We start from the raw sequence: 14,703 nt of genomic DNA, 5'->3' as shown, positions 1-14,703 counted from the left end.
AAATGGTGTATCAGCTGGTTAAAAGCCATTACTTGCCACAAAGGAGACTTGGAATCCAGCAGTATCCTTGAGATCCAGCAGTACCCCTCAGATACCAATCTCCTTCCTTAGAGAGGAGTGAAATCCCATCCAGGCCAAGCTGACTCCTCAGTCCTCAAGCAGTTTTGACCTTGACCAACATCACCTCAGACTTTTCTTGACTAAGGTTCAGATGATTAGCCCTCAGCAATCCCATTACTGCCTGATGTTTGCCTTATGGCCTTGCCTTACAGAACTGTCCAGCAATGGTCACAAACATCAGGTAGGACTTTTTCAGCTATTTGTTTCCTGCTTACAGTCCTATATTTTGTAGAACTTTGTTGACCTTCTTAACAAGTGTAACATTGTTTCTCCAGAGTGTTGTGTCATTTATGAGGGATTCTCTAGGAAGTTTTGCCTGGAGGGGAACCCGACAATGGTAAACAAGGGCAACATCCATTGGGACATGAACACTGTCCCCATAGGCCTGGAGAACAGAGTGGACAGATGTCTGGACCACTTTCCTTGGATCAACAATCATTTTTGAAGGATTGCTGATCTGCTTCCTATCAGGTTCCCGAAGGATGTGCTGCAGAATGTTAACTCCAGGTACTGTTCTCCAAGAAGAAATGTTGAATGGATCATTAGGTGTGAATACAGTTTTAGGGAAAATGTGGTTCTCAAAGATGAAAACAGCAGCCTTTGGATGTTGCACCTGAAGGTTCTGCATCATGCTTTTCCAATCTGGATATTTCCCCGGCAGAATAATTTCATCAACGTCATTCAACAGCAGGTATCTGCTCCTGTACATGTTGCGATAAATACAGTCATTTAAGGCTGTGATTTGTCCATAGTAGCCAAGGTCTTTGGGATCTACTGAGTAATGCCAACGAGAAGCAACCATGAGGTATGAATCAATGGGCCAGGGGATTATCTCCACAATCCCTTCTGCAATGTAGTAATCTAGCACTTTCTCCATCAGTGGGCTGCAGCTGTTCTTGTAGATCACCACTCTACCCACCCCAAGGATTTTATACATCTCCATGCTCTGCACAAATTGCAGGACGTTGTTGTACTTTCCAAACATGGTGGAGATGCAGACTGTGAATTCCACAAGGGAAACTTCAGGATCACGGTTTCTTATTTCAAACCGTGGTAGCTGGTCAATATTTCCTTTAGGAGCCCAATGTATTGACACATAATGTGGTTCCCAGTCTTTTGGTTCCAGACATTTCAAGTCCGTGGCCCCATAAGGAAAGCCAAATCTATCAGAATGGACATCTATTTCAGCCTTGGAGATGTATATTTGACCACTGGCTGAATGACAGAACCAGCAGTAAAGTTCCTTGACTTTTTTGTGGTGGACTATTGAAATCACTCGTGTCATTTTGTTCTTTCTGTTGTCAAAGTATGGAGCGATGATGAAGGTTCGATTATCTTTCAAGGGTGTGATGGTGTTATATGCAGGAGTCCCTCGGCAAAGGCTGTTCTTCACAAAAGGAACATTTACTTTCTTGTCAAAGAAGAGCATTATCATAACAATGACAAGGGAACTGGTGATCACCAAGTAAAATCTTTTCTTGTAGAGAAGCATTTCATATGCCCACGGAAACAGCTGTGTAGCAGAAGAGCAGACAGGATCTCTGAAATAGATAGAAAAACACAAGACAGAGTCAGAAATTAATAATGGATTCATGCTTCACTGTGCTTGATGACTCTGCATGTACTGTGAATGCAGATTTAGGTCAACAGCTGGGAGAAAGCATGACTTAAACACAGATTTAGGAGCCCCATGGTGCAGAGTGGTAAAGCTACAGTACTACAGACCAAGCTCTGCTCATGACCTGAGTTCGATTCCAGTGGAAGCTGGGCTCAGGTAGCCGGCTCAAGGTTGACTCAGCCTTCCATCCTTCTGAGGTCGTTAAAATTAATACCCAGCTTGCTTGGAGTAAAATGTAGATGACTGGGGAAGGCAGTGGCAAACCACCCTGTAACGAAAGAGAGCCAGTTTGGTGTAGTGGTTAAGTGTACGGACTCTTATCTGGGAGAATCAGGTTTGATTTCCCACTCCTCCACCTGAAGCTGCTGGAATGGCCTTGGGTCAACCATAGCTCTGGCAGAGGTTGTCCTTGAAAGGGCAGCTGCTGTGAGATCCCTCTCAGCCCCACGCACCTCAGAGGATGTCTGTCGTGGGGGAGGAAGATAAAGGAGATTGTGAGCCGCTCTGAGATTCTGAGATTCGGAGTAGAGGGCGGGATATAAATCCAATATCATCACCAAAAAGTTTGCCAAGAAAACGTGATGTGACATCACTCCTTGAGTCAGTAATGACTGGATGCTTGCACAGGGGACAACCTTCACCTTTAAACACAGATTTAAACTGAAATCCTTATGAAGGAAGAAGGCATGTTTTATGTTCCAAAGAAAGGGAACATAGGCAAGCAATACGTAATTTTAAATATCCAAATGGGACAGAGTTTGTAAATGTGGATATATGGTCAGCTTGAGTTCTTAGAACCTTTTTATTGGAGTGTGAAATTTGGTTTGATCTGAGAGAAAGCTATTTGTCCTCCCTTTTCATGTGAATTTACTATCTCAAAAATTATTTGGATTTTTGTTGTAAATGAGGATCAGAAAACTACAGTAGCAATCACTAAATATTTAGCTGTGGTGCTTGCTGTAAGAGGGTTGGATCTCAACCTGTTCAAGACCTTTGAGTCAAAAGAACAGTAAGATAAGAAAGAGAAATACCTATATGGGATACTAAGCTGGGAAAGACCATGTCGCCTCCCAGCAGTTAAACTGATATAACATCAGAATATTTTTGGAAAATACATAAGCCCACTAAAGTCTCTTCTAGGGATTGCTGACATATATTTTATATTTTAAATGTTTTTAATTGTGTAAATGCCTAAACTGAATATGCCTAAACTGAATATTGTTATGTTGGATTTCATGTGTTGTGAGCCGCCCTGAGCCACCTTGGTGGGAAGGGCGGGATATAAATCATAAATAAACTAAATTAAAATTAAACATGTTAAAAATACTTTTTATTATTACAAGTTCTATCATAAAACTAATAAAAAATAACCTGGAGCAATCACATCCAGGGCTTTTTTTGAGCGGGAACGCACAGGAACACAGTTCCGGCTGGCTTGGTGTCAGGGGGTGTGGCCTAATATGTCAATTAGTTCCTGCCAGGCTTTTTCTACTAAAAAGCCCTGTATGGAACAATTGTGACATCAGTGGATGGGGCCTAATATGCAAATGAGTTCCTGCTGGGCTTTTTCTACAAAAAAGCCCTGATCACATCCATTTTAAAAAACATAACGTACAACTTTCATGAAATCTACTATTCCAGATTATGAACAACTAGTAATAAGGCCTGTTGTGAAGAAAAATACAATGGGCTCTAGAAAGAGGCTCTGGGTGAGTGCCTCCCCCTTGCTGTCTTCCACCCACCCAAGTGAAGGCATGCACTCCCCCCCCCCCCCAGCTGAAGGGGAGCTGATGTCTGTCATCTGGAGAGCCGTTGTAATTCTGAATGATCTCCAGCTCTCACCTGGAGATTGGCAACAGTGGTTCCCCAGGAGGAAATGGCATCTTGAACAGCACATACTATTGCTGCATGATAATATTTATGTTCATGCTACGGAAGGCTCTGCTTGCTGATTTATGCAGATTAAGCCATGATTGAAAGCACATTGTTACATTGTTACAGTTACATTGTTTCCTCTGATAAATGCATCCGCGTATTTAGTCTTCAGTTGCCCATTTACATATTCTTCCGTTTGTTCCAAAACTATGTTCATGTACCAATCCAGGCAAGCAAGAACACCTCTATAATCAACTGCAGAATTTAATTTCACAAGAACTGGTCTTCCTATTATTTGTTTCAAAAAATCACTTGGGGTTTGTTTCTGTAGATTCATATTGACAGAATGAGAAGCCACATGCTGTCGGCTCACATTCTCTAGCTTTCCGGGTGGTTTCTCGATCAAGTGTGGTTTGATTTTTGAAGTGTTTGTGATATTGGCATCTTTGCCCTATGCCAGACTCAAGTCCAGCAAATGGTTATCCTACTGGTAGTTTGCAGATACAAGAATGACACAGTAAATAAGATAATAGGCTCTAATAGTTTGTCATTCTGAGCTTTATTCCTTCAACAGCTTTTTTCTGTTCCTACACAATAACGCTGAGATCTGCCGATAACATAAACTTCCTTTATTGATGATAATGCTGATAATCCAAATTAAAAATTTGATTGTTTCCCCTTCTGGTCATGGGCTTTTTAGATTACAGCAGCTTCCAGCTTCTTCACTAACATGGGTCTTTCTGTATTATTTCACTATAACCAGCAGGCCTCAGATTCAGCAGGAGCTCACAGGAGCACAGCTCCTGAACCTTTCTGAGGGTTCCCCCTCTTCCTCCCCATCTATGTTGTCCATTGAATAGTAGGTGCAGCTGCATAACAATCCCTGGATTAGGAGAGTGGGCAGCCAGCCAGCCACCAGGAGTTTTGCCAACCCCCCCCCCCTCCCTCCAACAGCCCTTATTAACCCCTGGAGAAGCCCACGCCAGCCTTTCTCCACTTTTTATGTGATTTTGGGCAGTGGGGGGCTTGCTGGCCTGTTGACTGTGGGGAGGGGGTGGCCCAGGAGAGCCCCAGGTGAGTGAGGACTGCTTGGGCTGGCTGGATCTCTATGCTAATGAGTTATGCTAATGAGCTCCACCACCTATTTTTCTACAAAATGACCCCTGATAACCAGCAAGGCTGCTGAGAGCCATCATGGACAAAGATTTCACATGGGGCCCCCATATGACCCTGATCCAAACCAAACATCATAACAAAACAAATAACTTCCTGTTACCATGAATCTATAGTAATAAAAACTGGCCTGTCTGTCCATCTGTACATTTATGGTGAGCGTAACTAGGACTGCTAATCTCCAGATGGCGAGAGATAAAGGAAAACACTGAAAAAAAATATGCAACCATCACAATCCTATACCAACATGGCTCTCATTTATATCTTTGAATTGCATTCAATAGACACTAAGTTCTTAAGAAATATTAACAATATTGAACAATCAGTCACTGATTGTTCACTCAATTGAACAATCAGTCAAACCTATGGCCCGTGCGCCAGATGAGGCCCGCAGAGGGCTCTAATCAGGCCCTCCAGCAACTGGCTGTTGTCTGCTTCATTTTCCCTTGCCTGCTTTTGTCAATCTCGATGTTGTGTTTCTCCCTGGATAAACCAGAGCAGCAAAGCACCCTTTCCCTCTCCCCCCTCCTTTCCCAAAGGGAGCAGGAGGGAGGAGCAGCCTCAGCCAATAAGGGAGCTTGGCTCTATAGCTCTGCTGGGTGATTAAGTTTGACAGGCTCAATCACCCTGCAGAGCTACTGAGACAAGCCTCTCTTCCTTCTAATGGCTGAGGCTCCTCCCCCTCCTTGTTGTGCCCCCTGGGGAAGGAAAGAAAGAGCCAGAGCTTCCTTTGAGCAGTCCCCACCATCAGGAGAGCTACAAAGAATGCTTTTAAGACTAGCAACATTTTAGTGAAGGTATGAGCTTTTTGCCTTGCTACAGAGAGATTTGTTGGGCTTGTTATGGGTGTAACTGGGTTCCTTTCCTCTTTTTCACAGTACTCATGCCCTCCAGTCTTGCTTAATAGAAAGCATGTGAACTATTTAGAAGTGAAATATCAGCATTAGGCTGAGAGTGTGTTCCATCCCAGGTTTACCCAACAGCTTTTTCCTTAATTTTCCTTTCACATTTTCCTTTGATTGGGGGTCTTGAATTTAGACTTCCCAGATAATAGGCTGACGCTGACCACTGCTGTCTCTCTGTTCTTGTAGTTGTTTTTTGGGGGGGAAGTTGTATTTTTTTTTTAGTTGTAGTCATTTTCCTGGGGAAAATTATACTTTTGTAGACATGTGCATAGCCCTTAGTCTGTGCCATGGTGCCTTCACATGCTCTTGTCTAGTACATAAAGCAACTTCTGTATAAAAGCTCGCAAGGCCCAGCTGCTTCGTGTTCCTCTGGGTCCTAGGCTCAAAGCATTGACCATGAGATGTTCCGTAATGAATGTCAATGAACCAAAAGTAAGTTTGCAACTTACAGATGTGCACACCTGGTACAGCACAGATATTGTATGCAGTTTTTGATGCAATAATTCATAGCAAGAGGTGACATTTATCAGAGACTGTAAAACAAAATATTGCAAGAGGGCTAATATTTTAACCATGTTTTATTTTAAGTAAAAAAAAATCTTTGTGTGTCTGTGCCCTTTATAAAGTTTATATGTCCGCTACCTGGTATTACATTTTATGATACTCATGGCCCGGCCCAACAAGGTCTCATTTATGTCAAATCCGGCCCTCATAACAAATGAGTTCAAAACCCCTGGTTTATAGACTGTCACAATACTTTCCACCAATATTTAATGTGCTGTATAAAAATCTTAGAGCGTTTTCGCACTGACCTTACTCGGGAGTGACGTCCCTCTTCACCGCGCAGCGTCTGCGCGGATTTCGCACTAATTGCTCCCAGAACCCGGAAGAACCGCAAAGTCCCGCGGCTTTTGCGTCGCAAATGTAAACTGGCCAAAAGCCAGTTTACATTTGCGACGCAAAAGCCGCGGGACTTTGTGGCTCTTCCAGGTTCTGCGGAGCAATTAGTGCGAAATCTGCCCAGACGCTGCGCGGTGAAGAGGGACGTCGCTCCCGAGTAAGGTCAGTGCGAAAACGCCCTTACAGTCAATAAAGGCAAAAGCAAACAACTTCAAAGAAGCATAAATCTTTGTAGATGCTAACAGTAAAGTAGACAGACAGACTTGTCCTAGAAAAGCTGTGTCTCTATGTCACTTACAAGAAGGCAAGTAGCCAATGTTAGATGTTCATCATCAGTGTAATTGACAAGCTGACTTTGATATAATCACCGTTAAATGTTCAGAGTCAGAATAATGAAAGAAAAATGGACTGCTCCCACTCGGACTCTCTCAGTGGAACAACAGAGAGAAGATAAAAAACGTCCGTTGTAATTGTTGCATAGAAAGTCAGTGCAATTAACAACTAACAGCATAATGGAGAGATGAAAGCGACGTGGGGTTTAAATGCTGCAATAAAGCTTTTAGAAGTCATGTGCCTTCTGGAATAATAGCGCATTTCAATAATAATTCTTTTTCAAAGCTTCAGCTGATAATAAATCCTTCAGCGATCAAAACCCGTGTTTTTACAATATTTCTTAATAAAACATTAACCAATTTTATTACTGTCGGACTCTGCCTTCTAAAAATCTTGTCATCTCTTTCAGAGGGTTCTAGGTGGTGGTTGGAGATCTCCTGGGATTACGACTGATTTCTAGGCGACCAAAATCAGTTAATGTGGAGAAAATGCCCCTGTTGGAAGGTAGACTCTATGGCACTATACTCTATTGAAGTCCCTCTCTTGCCTAAACCCCATCCTCCTCAGGCTCCACTCCCAAAATATCCAGGGATTTTCCAACCTGAAGCTGGCAACCATAACCAATACTTCCTCAAATGATGGAATCTTGTGAGCAAAAATTCTACTTTGTTAGCTACTGGTATTAAAGTTGTGAGCTACTGCATCAATTAGTTTGATCAGGGGCTATTTTTTTTGAGCTAAGACAAAAATGTGTGAGCCGGAGGCTAAAAAATTGTAAGCTAGCTCGCACTAACTCAGCTTAGAGGGAATACTGATCATAACTCATCAGAGAACATAGGGATGGTGGCTGAGTGGTAGAGCATCTGCTTGGGAAGCAGAAGGTCCCAGGTTCAATCCCTGGCATCTTCAAAAAAGGGTCCAGGCAAATAGGTGTGAAAATCGTCAGCTTGAGACCCTGGAGAGCCCTGCCAGTCTGAGAAGACAATACTGACTTTGATGGACCGAGGGTCTGATTCAGTATAAGGCAGCTTCATATGTTCATAAAGCTAGAGGATTGGCCACCAGCTTCAGGGTGATTGTGGGAGTCCCGTGACCAGACTTGAAAAGCATGAGACAATCCTGGCCCAGGGGAGACGAACCACTACCACCTTGTGCAATTTGCAGTGGAAGCGAAGGGTCTCTGGCTATCAACCCCAGAATGATGATGGAAGCCGCAATGCCAAAAAATGAACTGGAACACCCTGAACCAGGTTATCTTCATGAACAGCAACATTTATTAGGACAGCTGTTAAGCAACCTGTCATATGTCTCTGATACTTATATTCCCAATCTGCCATAAAAGTTTGCCAGGGGCCACACTCTCAGCTGGACCTGCCTCACAGGGTTGTTGTGAGGATAAAATGGAGGCAGGAAAACAATCCTGCTTTGGGTCCCCATTGGGGAGAAAGACTGGGTATGACATTTATTAGAAATCTAATTCTTAATGATATTTTTAAAAGATTATGTCATATAGCAAAGTAGCCTTTATGAAGGGCTATTACGTCTTCCACCAACACAATAACAGTGCTAACAACACAGTACTCGAACTGGGAATTCTGACAATACTAGTGATAACAACCCAGTGCCTGAACTGGAAGTTCTGTTCCACATGTACAACCACTAAAACCTGGGCTTTTTTTTTGAGCAGGAATACACAGGAACGCAGTTCTGGCAGGCTAAGTGCCAGGAGGTGTGGCCTAATAAGCAAATGAGCCCTTGCTAGGCTTTTTCTACGAAAAGCCCTATGTGAAACAATGGCGATATCAGGGGGTGTGGCTTAATATATAAATGAGTTCCTGCTGGGCTTTTGCTACAGAAAAAGCCCCGATTAAAACCATTTAATGTTCCATTACCATGCACTTAAAGGGTGGGGTGGGGGGGAAGCATCCTTTTACTACTTTGTTAGGTCATGGGAAATATTTCATAGTATTAACCAAGGTTAGAAACGAGGGAGAGAAATTAAGGAAGGTTGTTTTCCTTTGCAGCAAAACACTAGCTACTGCTTTGTAAGAGCTGGCTGAGCTGGGTGCAAGGAAGAGAGAAAGGCTGGACTACTGTAGAAAACTACCTTGTTAGCAGGCTGCAGGCTGGCAATTAGCATAACAGTCATCGGCATGCTGTCTTAAATTGCTCCAGTGCTGGAATGGTTGATGGGTTTTTTAGCATGATCTATTAGGCAGGTTTTTACTGCAGACACAGTGCCTTTTACTGTGCGCAGACTTTCCTGAGTTCTTAGTGGCTGCAGCCAGAACTGCACCAAAGGGAAACCCCCTGGAAAAGCATTTGGCTGGATGTCACAGGCAGCTGGCTTCAGGGGCCCTCCAGCTGGCCTGGGAGCCCCTGAAAGTTGTCCCTCCAATCCCTGCCCCCCATCAATGGCCCTGAAAACCAGAACACTAACCATGCACCAAATAGTAGAAATGTAGATGCCAAGTTCTAAATGGTACTATTTTTTAACTTGTAATGGCCAACGGCCATATACTATAAACTTGATTACCTAAAGTTCTAAATGGTGCAGTTCAGATTCTTAAAGCAGCAAAGCATGCTCAGGTTTGCTAAGGCCCTTTCAAGAGAAGCCAAGGACAAATAGATAGAGCAGTGCCAAATTTAAATTGTATCCCTTGGTAAGCTGCCTGAGGAAGGATTCACTCTGAAAATGGATGGAAGCAGCAGTCCAGTTGCAGCCACACCAGTCTGGGAATTGCAATCACACCTGCACAGGACTTCAGGAAGTCCTACAAACGAAGAAAAAAACATTGTATATTGTGACAGAGCCCCGTGGCGCAGAGTGGTAACGCTGCAGTACTGCAGTCCTAAGTTCTGCTTACGACCTGAGTTCGATCCCGGCGGAAACTGGGCTCAGGTAGCCGGCTTTGAGGTTGACTCAGCCTTCCATCCTTCCGAGGTCGGTAAAATGAGTACCCAGCTTGCTGGGGGGAAAGTGTAGATGACTGGGGAAGGCAATGGCAAACCACCCCGTAAAAAGTCTGCCGTGAAAACGTTGTGAAAGCAACATCACCCCAGAGTTGGAAACGACTGGTGCTTGCACAGGGGAATACCTTTACCTTTATTGTAAAATGGACTGTAAAATAATTCTAAATTAATATGTGAAAAATACTGTGGTTTAAAACTTTGTTTTCAATATATGTATTAGTTAAAGCTCTCATGTAGTGTACCTTTCACAAGGCAAGAAGCATGGCATGTATTACAAAGACCTTTTTAAATGTCAATATCTTTCTCTGGAAAACAAATTTACTCCCCTGCTGCCTCAAATTAAAACTTTCCAGAAATTTGTATCTGTATTTCTAAATGTTTTTGCATTCGACACACTGCATTTTCATTCTTCTGAGATGCTAGAGTGTCCCTGCACGATATGCCTGGCGCGATTACGTCACTTCTGGGTGATGTCATTGTGCTGCACGCACTTCAGACCTTCCACTGGCAACCCTAGTTTGGACACTGCAAGTCTTCTTGCAGGGGACAGTCTCTGAAGTGTCATTTGGGGTGGTCCAAATGTTGTTTGGGGAGCAGCCTAGCCTCCTGTGTCCACCTGTGTGATTGTTCTGGGAGCACCCCACTTTGGAGCAGCTGGCAGAAGAACTGGGTTTTGGACCAGGAAACACCATGACCGATTCCCCACTAGCCTTATGCCGCTCTCACTCTTCACTTCTCCGTGGAGCTTCTGTCAGATTTCACACTATCTGTCCTGGGGCTGCAACTAGCTCCGCCTCTTTCATGCAGCAAACAAGACCCTCTAAAACCGGTTTCTGTTTGCCATGCAAAAAAGTGAGTTGCAGCCCTGGGGTAAATAGTGTGAAATCCGACAGAAGCCCAGGAGAGAAGAGGGGCATGAGAGCGGCATAAGGCTAGTGGGGAATAGGCCTAAATGTCTCCTCAAAGTGTAGGGTCCTCCGAATATGCCAGTGTATGATTTATGGTGGTTCAGAGCTTTTAAACAATCCTAAGCATTCCTTGGCTGAATTCATGAATGTCACTTCAGCCTCCTCTGTCAACCCCCCCCCCCCCAAAAAAATATTTTATATTGAAACAATTCCTTCTGTGTTGTAGGCAAATGTGCTGGTTGGCATTTTTTCAACTCTTCTTGTCTCAGGAGAGCAAAAGTCCTTTTTGGAAGAAGCAAAGCAGCCAGATCTGGAGCCTCCACCCAGGAGAGAGCATGGGGACTTCCAGGGAACGTGCTACAGTAAACGGATATTCACTAGCTAACAACGCAAATTGACTCACTCTTCACAGTGATAAATTGCTCGTTCCATTTTTACTGGGCTGACAATATTTAACTAATCCTTATATCTTTTTCAGCCAGCATTGTATATGAAGCAAAAAGCATGGGTTAATGTTTAGATCTTTACACCGCAAAGGATCTCCTGATTTCAATATAATACACAAGGAAGAAGAGATAAGTTTTGTTCTGGTGCTTGCCAGCTGTACTGAATCAACGGTGCCTTTACAAACAGAAGAGAAGGCATTGCAACTTTGAGGGGCCAAGCTGTGCCTTCCGGTACAGATCCATGATGGAATCGCTTGATACGTAGTTAAGATTGTCAATTGGCCAGGAGAAAAATGTATTTTTATTTATTAATTTACATTACACTTCTATCCCACCCTCTCCGCAAGCGGACTCAGGGCGGCTCACAACATTCATTTAAAAACAGTAAGTCAATAAAATCTATAAAACATTAATACAATTAAAATTTAAAATTATTCCACAGTGCTGTGCTATTACTATGTTGGCGGTTCTGCTTTTCAGACGGTTGGACACTAGATACTCTAACTGATGTCAGGTGGCAGCGCTCTCTCGGTTTAAGCTTCAAAGGCCTGTCGAAACAGTTCAGTCTTACAGGCCCTGCGGAACGTAGGAAGGTCCCTCAGGGCCCTTATGTCCTCCAGGAGAGCATTCCATAACTCTGGTGCTGCCACTGAGAAGGTCCTGGCTTCTTATGTCCCATTCCTTTGATGGAGGCTTAATGTGTGGAAATTGGCAGTCCAAGCTTTCCATAATATGGAGGATTTTTTTTTATATAAAGCACCTGTTATTAAAGGAAAAGCTAGAGGGACCAGTTCAAAAGCTGGCAATCTTATGATATGGTTTAGCAATGCTTTGTGTATAGAGAGTGATTTTTGGCTCAGGGTCAAAATTATGGGGAGCAGAAGTTCCTTTGGGTTACCAGCTCACAGTACAGCAGTGGCAATGGAAGCCACAGCTGACAGCATTCCCCTCTTGGGGATGAAACTTAGATCAGGAATAGTCAGTATCTCAGGAGCAACCTATGACCCTCTGCCATGCTGCCTGTGGCTGTTCAGAGCATGATTCTCCACAGTACCCACTGGTTTCCAGGAAAGTGGGTTACTTCTCTAGAATCTAGGAAAATGCCAACATTACTCTGGGCCCAAGGTGCAACTAATGATTTTCTTTTAAATACACAACACCACTTGTCCATGATGATTATATCAAGGCTGTTGAATGGTAGCCAGGGCTGCCAAACTCCCGGGTGGATGAGAGTTCTTGTTTATGTAGAAAAAAGTCTGGAATGTGATAAGCCATGAAAACGGAGTCCAACGCTCCAGATCTCTAGACATAACCGGTGTAGATCACAACAACAGCAAGGCACATTGACACAACAGGGATGCGCATATGGTCCTGTTTCACACGTGGCTTCTAAAAGCTTCAGTATCTTTTATAACATTATACATGGCAACAGCGCAATCCTTTCTACAGAGTAACAATGGCAAAGGATTGAGCTGTTGCCATGTATAATGTTATGCGTTGGACTCTGTTTTTACGGCTTATCTCATTCTGGACCTTTTTCTACATAAACAAGAACTCTCATCGTGAACTTGAATTTATGGGAGTCGGATGTGATACCATTGCACCTTCGTAATTATTGCACAAGGTTTCTATGCTTTGTATATGAATAGAAATTATTTATTCTTGAGGCTGGTTTATTGTGGAATGTTTTAGTGCCTTTTTCCTGCTCCATTTTCCACATTACTCTTTTTGGGTTGCTCCAAACTTCCAGGCGGAGCAGGGGTTCTCCTGCTTTGGGGGTCTCCAATGTGTCGTAACTCTGATAGGGTTACCAGCCTCCAGGTGGGGCCTGGAGATCCCCCGCTTTCACAACTAGCAGAGCTAGCAGAGATCAGCTCCCCTGGAGAAAATGGCTGCATTGAAAGGTGGAGTCTATGGCATTGTACCCTGCTGAGGCCCCTCCTCTCCAAACCCTGCCCTCTCCCAGATCCATCGCCAGAGTCTCCAGGTATTTTCCAGCACAGACCTGGCAATCCTAGCCTTGCAAGGCCATCCCCCACTCCAGATACCTGGATGGTTAAAGTTCAACATGGGTGGGGAGAGAAAACTCTACGTACTCTGAGATATTCAGGACACGATAAAGGTTACATCAAAGTTATACTTTATTGTTTGTTTCAAGTAGGGCACAGGGCATATAAGTCACGTAGCTTTTGTGGTTGATCAAAATTCTGAATGTGCCTGTCTGCGATCCATGGAGTGAGTCCCCTTGCTGTAGACGTAGCATTCCTCTAACGCAAAGAGATACATTTGCCCATCAGTAGCAAACTTCAGAATCACAAGAGAATACATTCTAGGGAAACTTCCTTCTGCTTGAATCAGTGAGTTATCCCAGAGAACATTTAATGAGTACAAGAACCCCTTTCCCAATCTTCTGTCACTCATGTCAAACTAAATCTTTTCAAACTAATGCCAGAAACATAGCTCCCCCCATTCATAGCAGTTCTTTAATTTCTTCCACCCGTGATTTGTTTTGTCAATATACATAACATCATCCACCCTGATTAGAAGTCTTAATTTTACAGCGACTCAAAGCTGCCTTTCTCTCTGTATCGCATCAGTGACTCAGAGTTTATTGTCAACTCAAAGCTGCCTTGTATATTTGAGTCATGTACAACTTTTCTTCCAGCATTACATCCTCTATTTTCTGGCGGCTTCTCTGACACACCCATTTCCCCCACATTCTCTTCACACAAAAGCTCATTTGCCAGCAAAACCAAGTAGCATAAAATAGTTGGGCTATACGATGCTTCTGACAAATTCCACCTGACATGCTTTTGTACCACCACAGGAAAGAAACCCCAATGCACGTTCATCCGACTGTGCTGCAAAAGGTAACAGGGAAGGAACTGCTTCCCTTGGGAAGTTTTTCTCCACTTTGGTTTCCAAACTGGAGCACCTTTTTAAAAAGTATCAACAAAAACACTGTGCTGTAACTGTCAGGCTTCCTGCTTTCCCCCACCCTGGGTGCACACTTTCCCAAGCCTCTTTTATTCTGATCTTTTTGGAAAGAATGAAGCCAAGCCTCCCAAATCCAAGAACCATAAATAGCAAATTGTTTGCTTATTGTGCACTTCAAGCATTTTAATTATTGTATCACATATCAGTTGCTTTGCATTTCCTCTTCTTAATTACCCCCTCCCCACAAAAAAAGTCATAGAAAAAATACCTTTCCTCGATCCTTTGTTCAGACCAGGATTTGTCTCAGGCTTTCTGCTGAAAAAACATCAAACCTTGACTTGAAGATGGAATGATGGAGCAAGACACAGTGTCCTCGGGTCTCTGGCGCTGCTGCTCCTGTGTTATATTCCTCTACACTTAACATGCAGCAGGAGAGCCTGGGGTTGGAGGTTCTCCTGGAATAAACAGCAGTCAAAGTGTACAAAGGTAGAAGCCTCTGCAGAGGACAGCAAACT

At 43.5% G+C, this 14,703-nt stretch overlaps 1 protein-coding gene across 1 annotated transcript; it reads right to left on the bottom strand.

Annotated features, from left to right (window-relative positions):
• Positions 1 to 238: 238 nt before the first annotated feature.
• LOC132580088 (beta-1,4-galactosyltransferase galt-1-like) lies at positions 239 to 1,626 on the bottom strand. Its single transcript, XM_060250714.1, has one exon. The coding sequence runs from the start codon at positions 1,610 to 1,612 to the stop codon at positions 332 to 334; it is 1,281 nt and encodes a 426-aa protein (XP_060106697.1). The 5' UTR covers positions 1,613 to 1,626; the 3' UTR covers positions 239 to 331.
• Positions 1,627 to 14,703: the final 13,077 nt, after the last annotated feature.

This window comes from Heteronotia binoei, chromosome 12 (assembly GCF_032191835.1).
Source record: "Heteronotia binoei isolate CCM8104 ecotype False Entrance Well chromosome 12, APGP_CSIRO_Hbin_v1, whole genome shotgun sequence".
Taxonomy (NCBI): domain Eukaryota; kingdom Metazoa; phylum Chordata; class Lepidosauria; order Squamata; family Gekkonidae; genus Heteronotia; species Heteronotia binoei.
The sequence above is the reverse complement of the archived record's forward strand: the minus strand, read 5'-3'. Positions and strand labels throughout refer to the sequence as shown.

Bases quoted from the DNA above. Each gene is read 5' to 3' on its own strand.
- LOC132580088 (XM_060250714.1), bottom strand. From the start codon at position 1,612: ATGCTTCTCTACAAGAAAAGATTTTACTTGGTGATCACCAGTTCCCTT.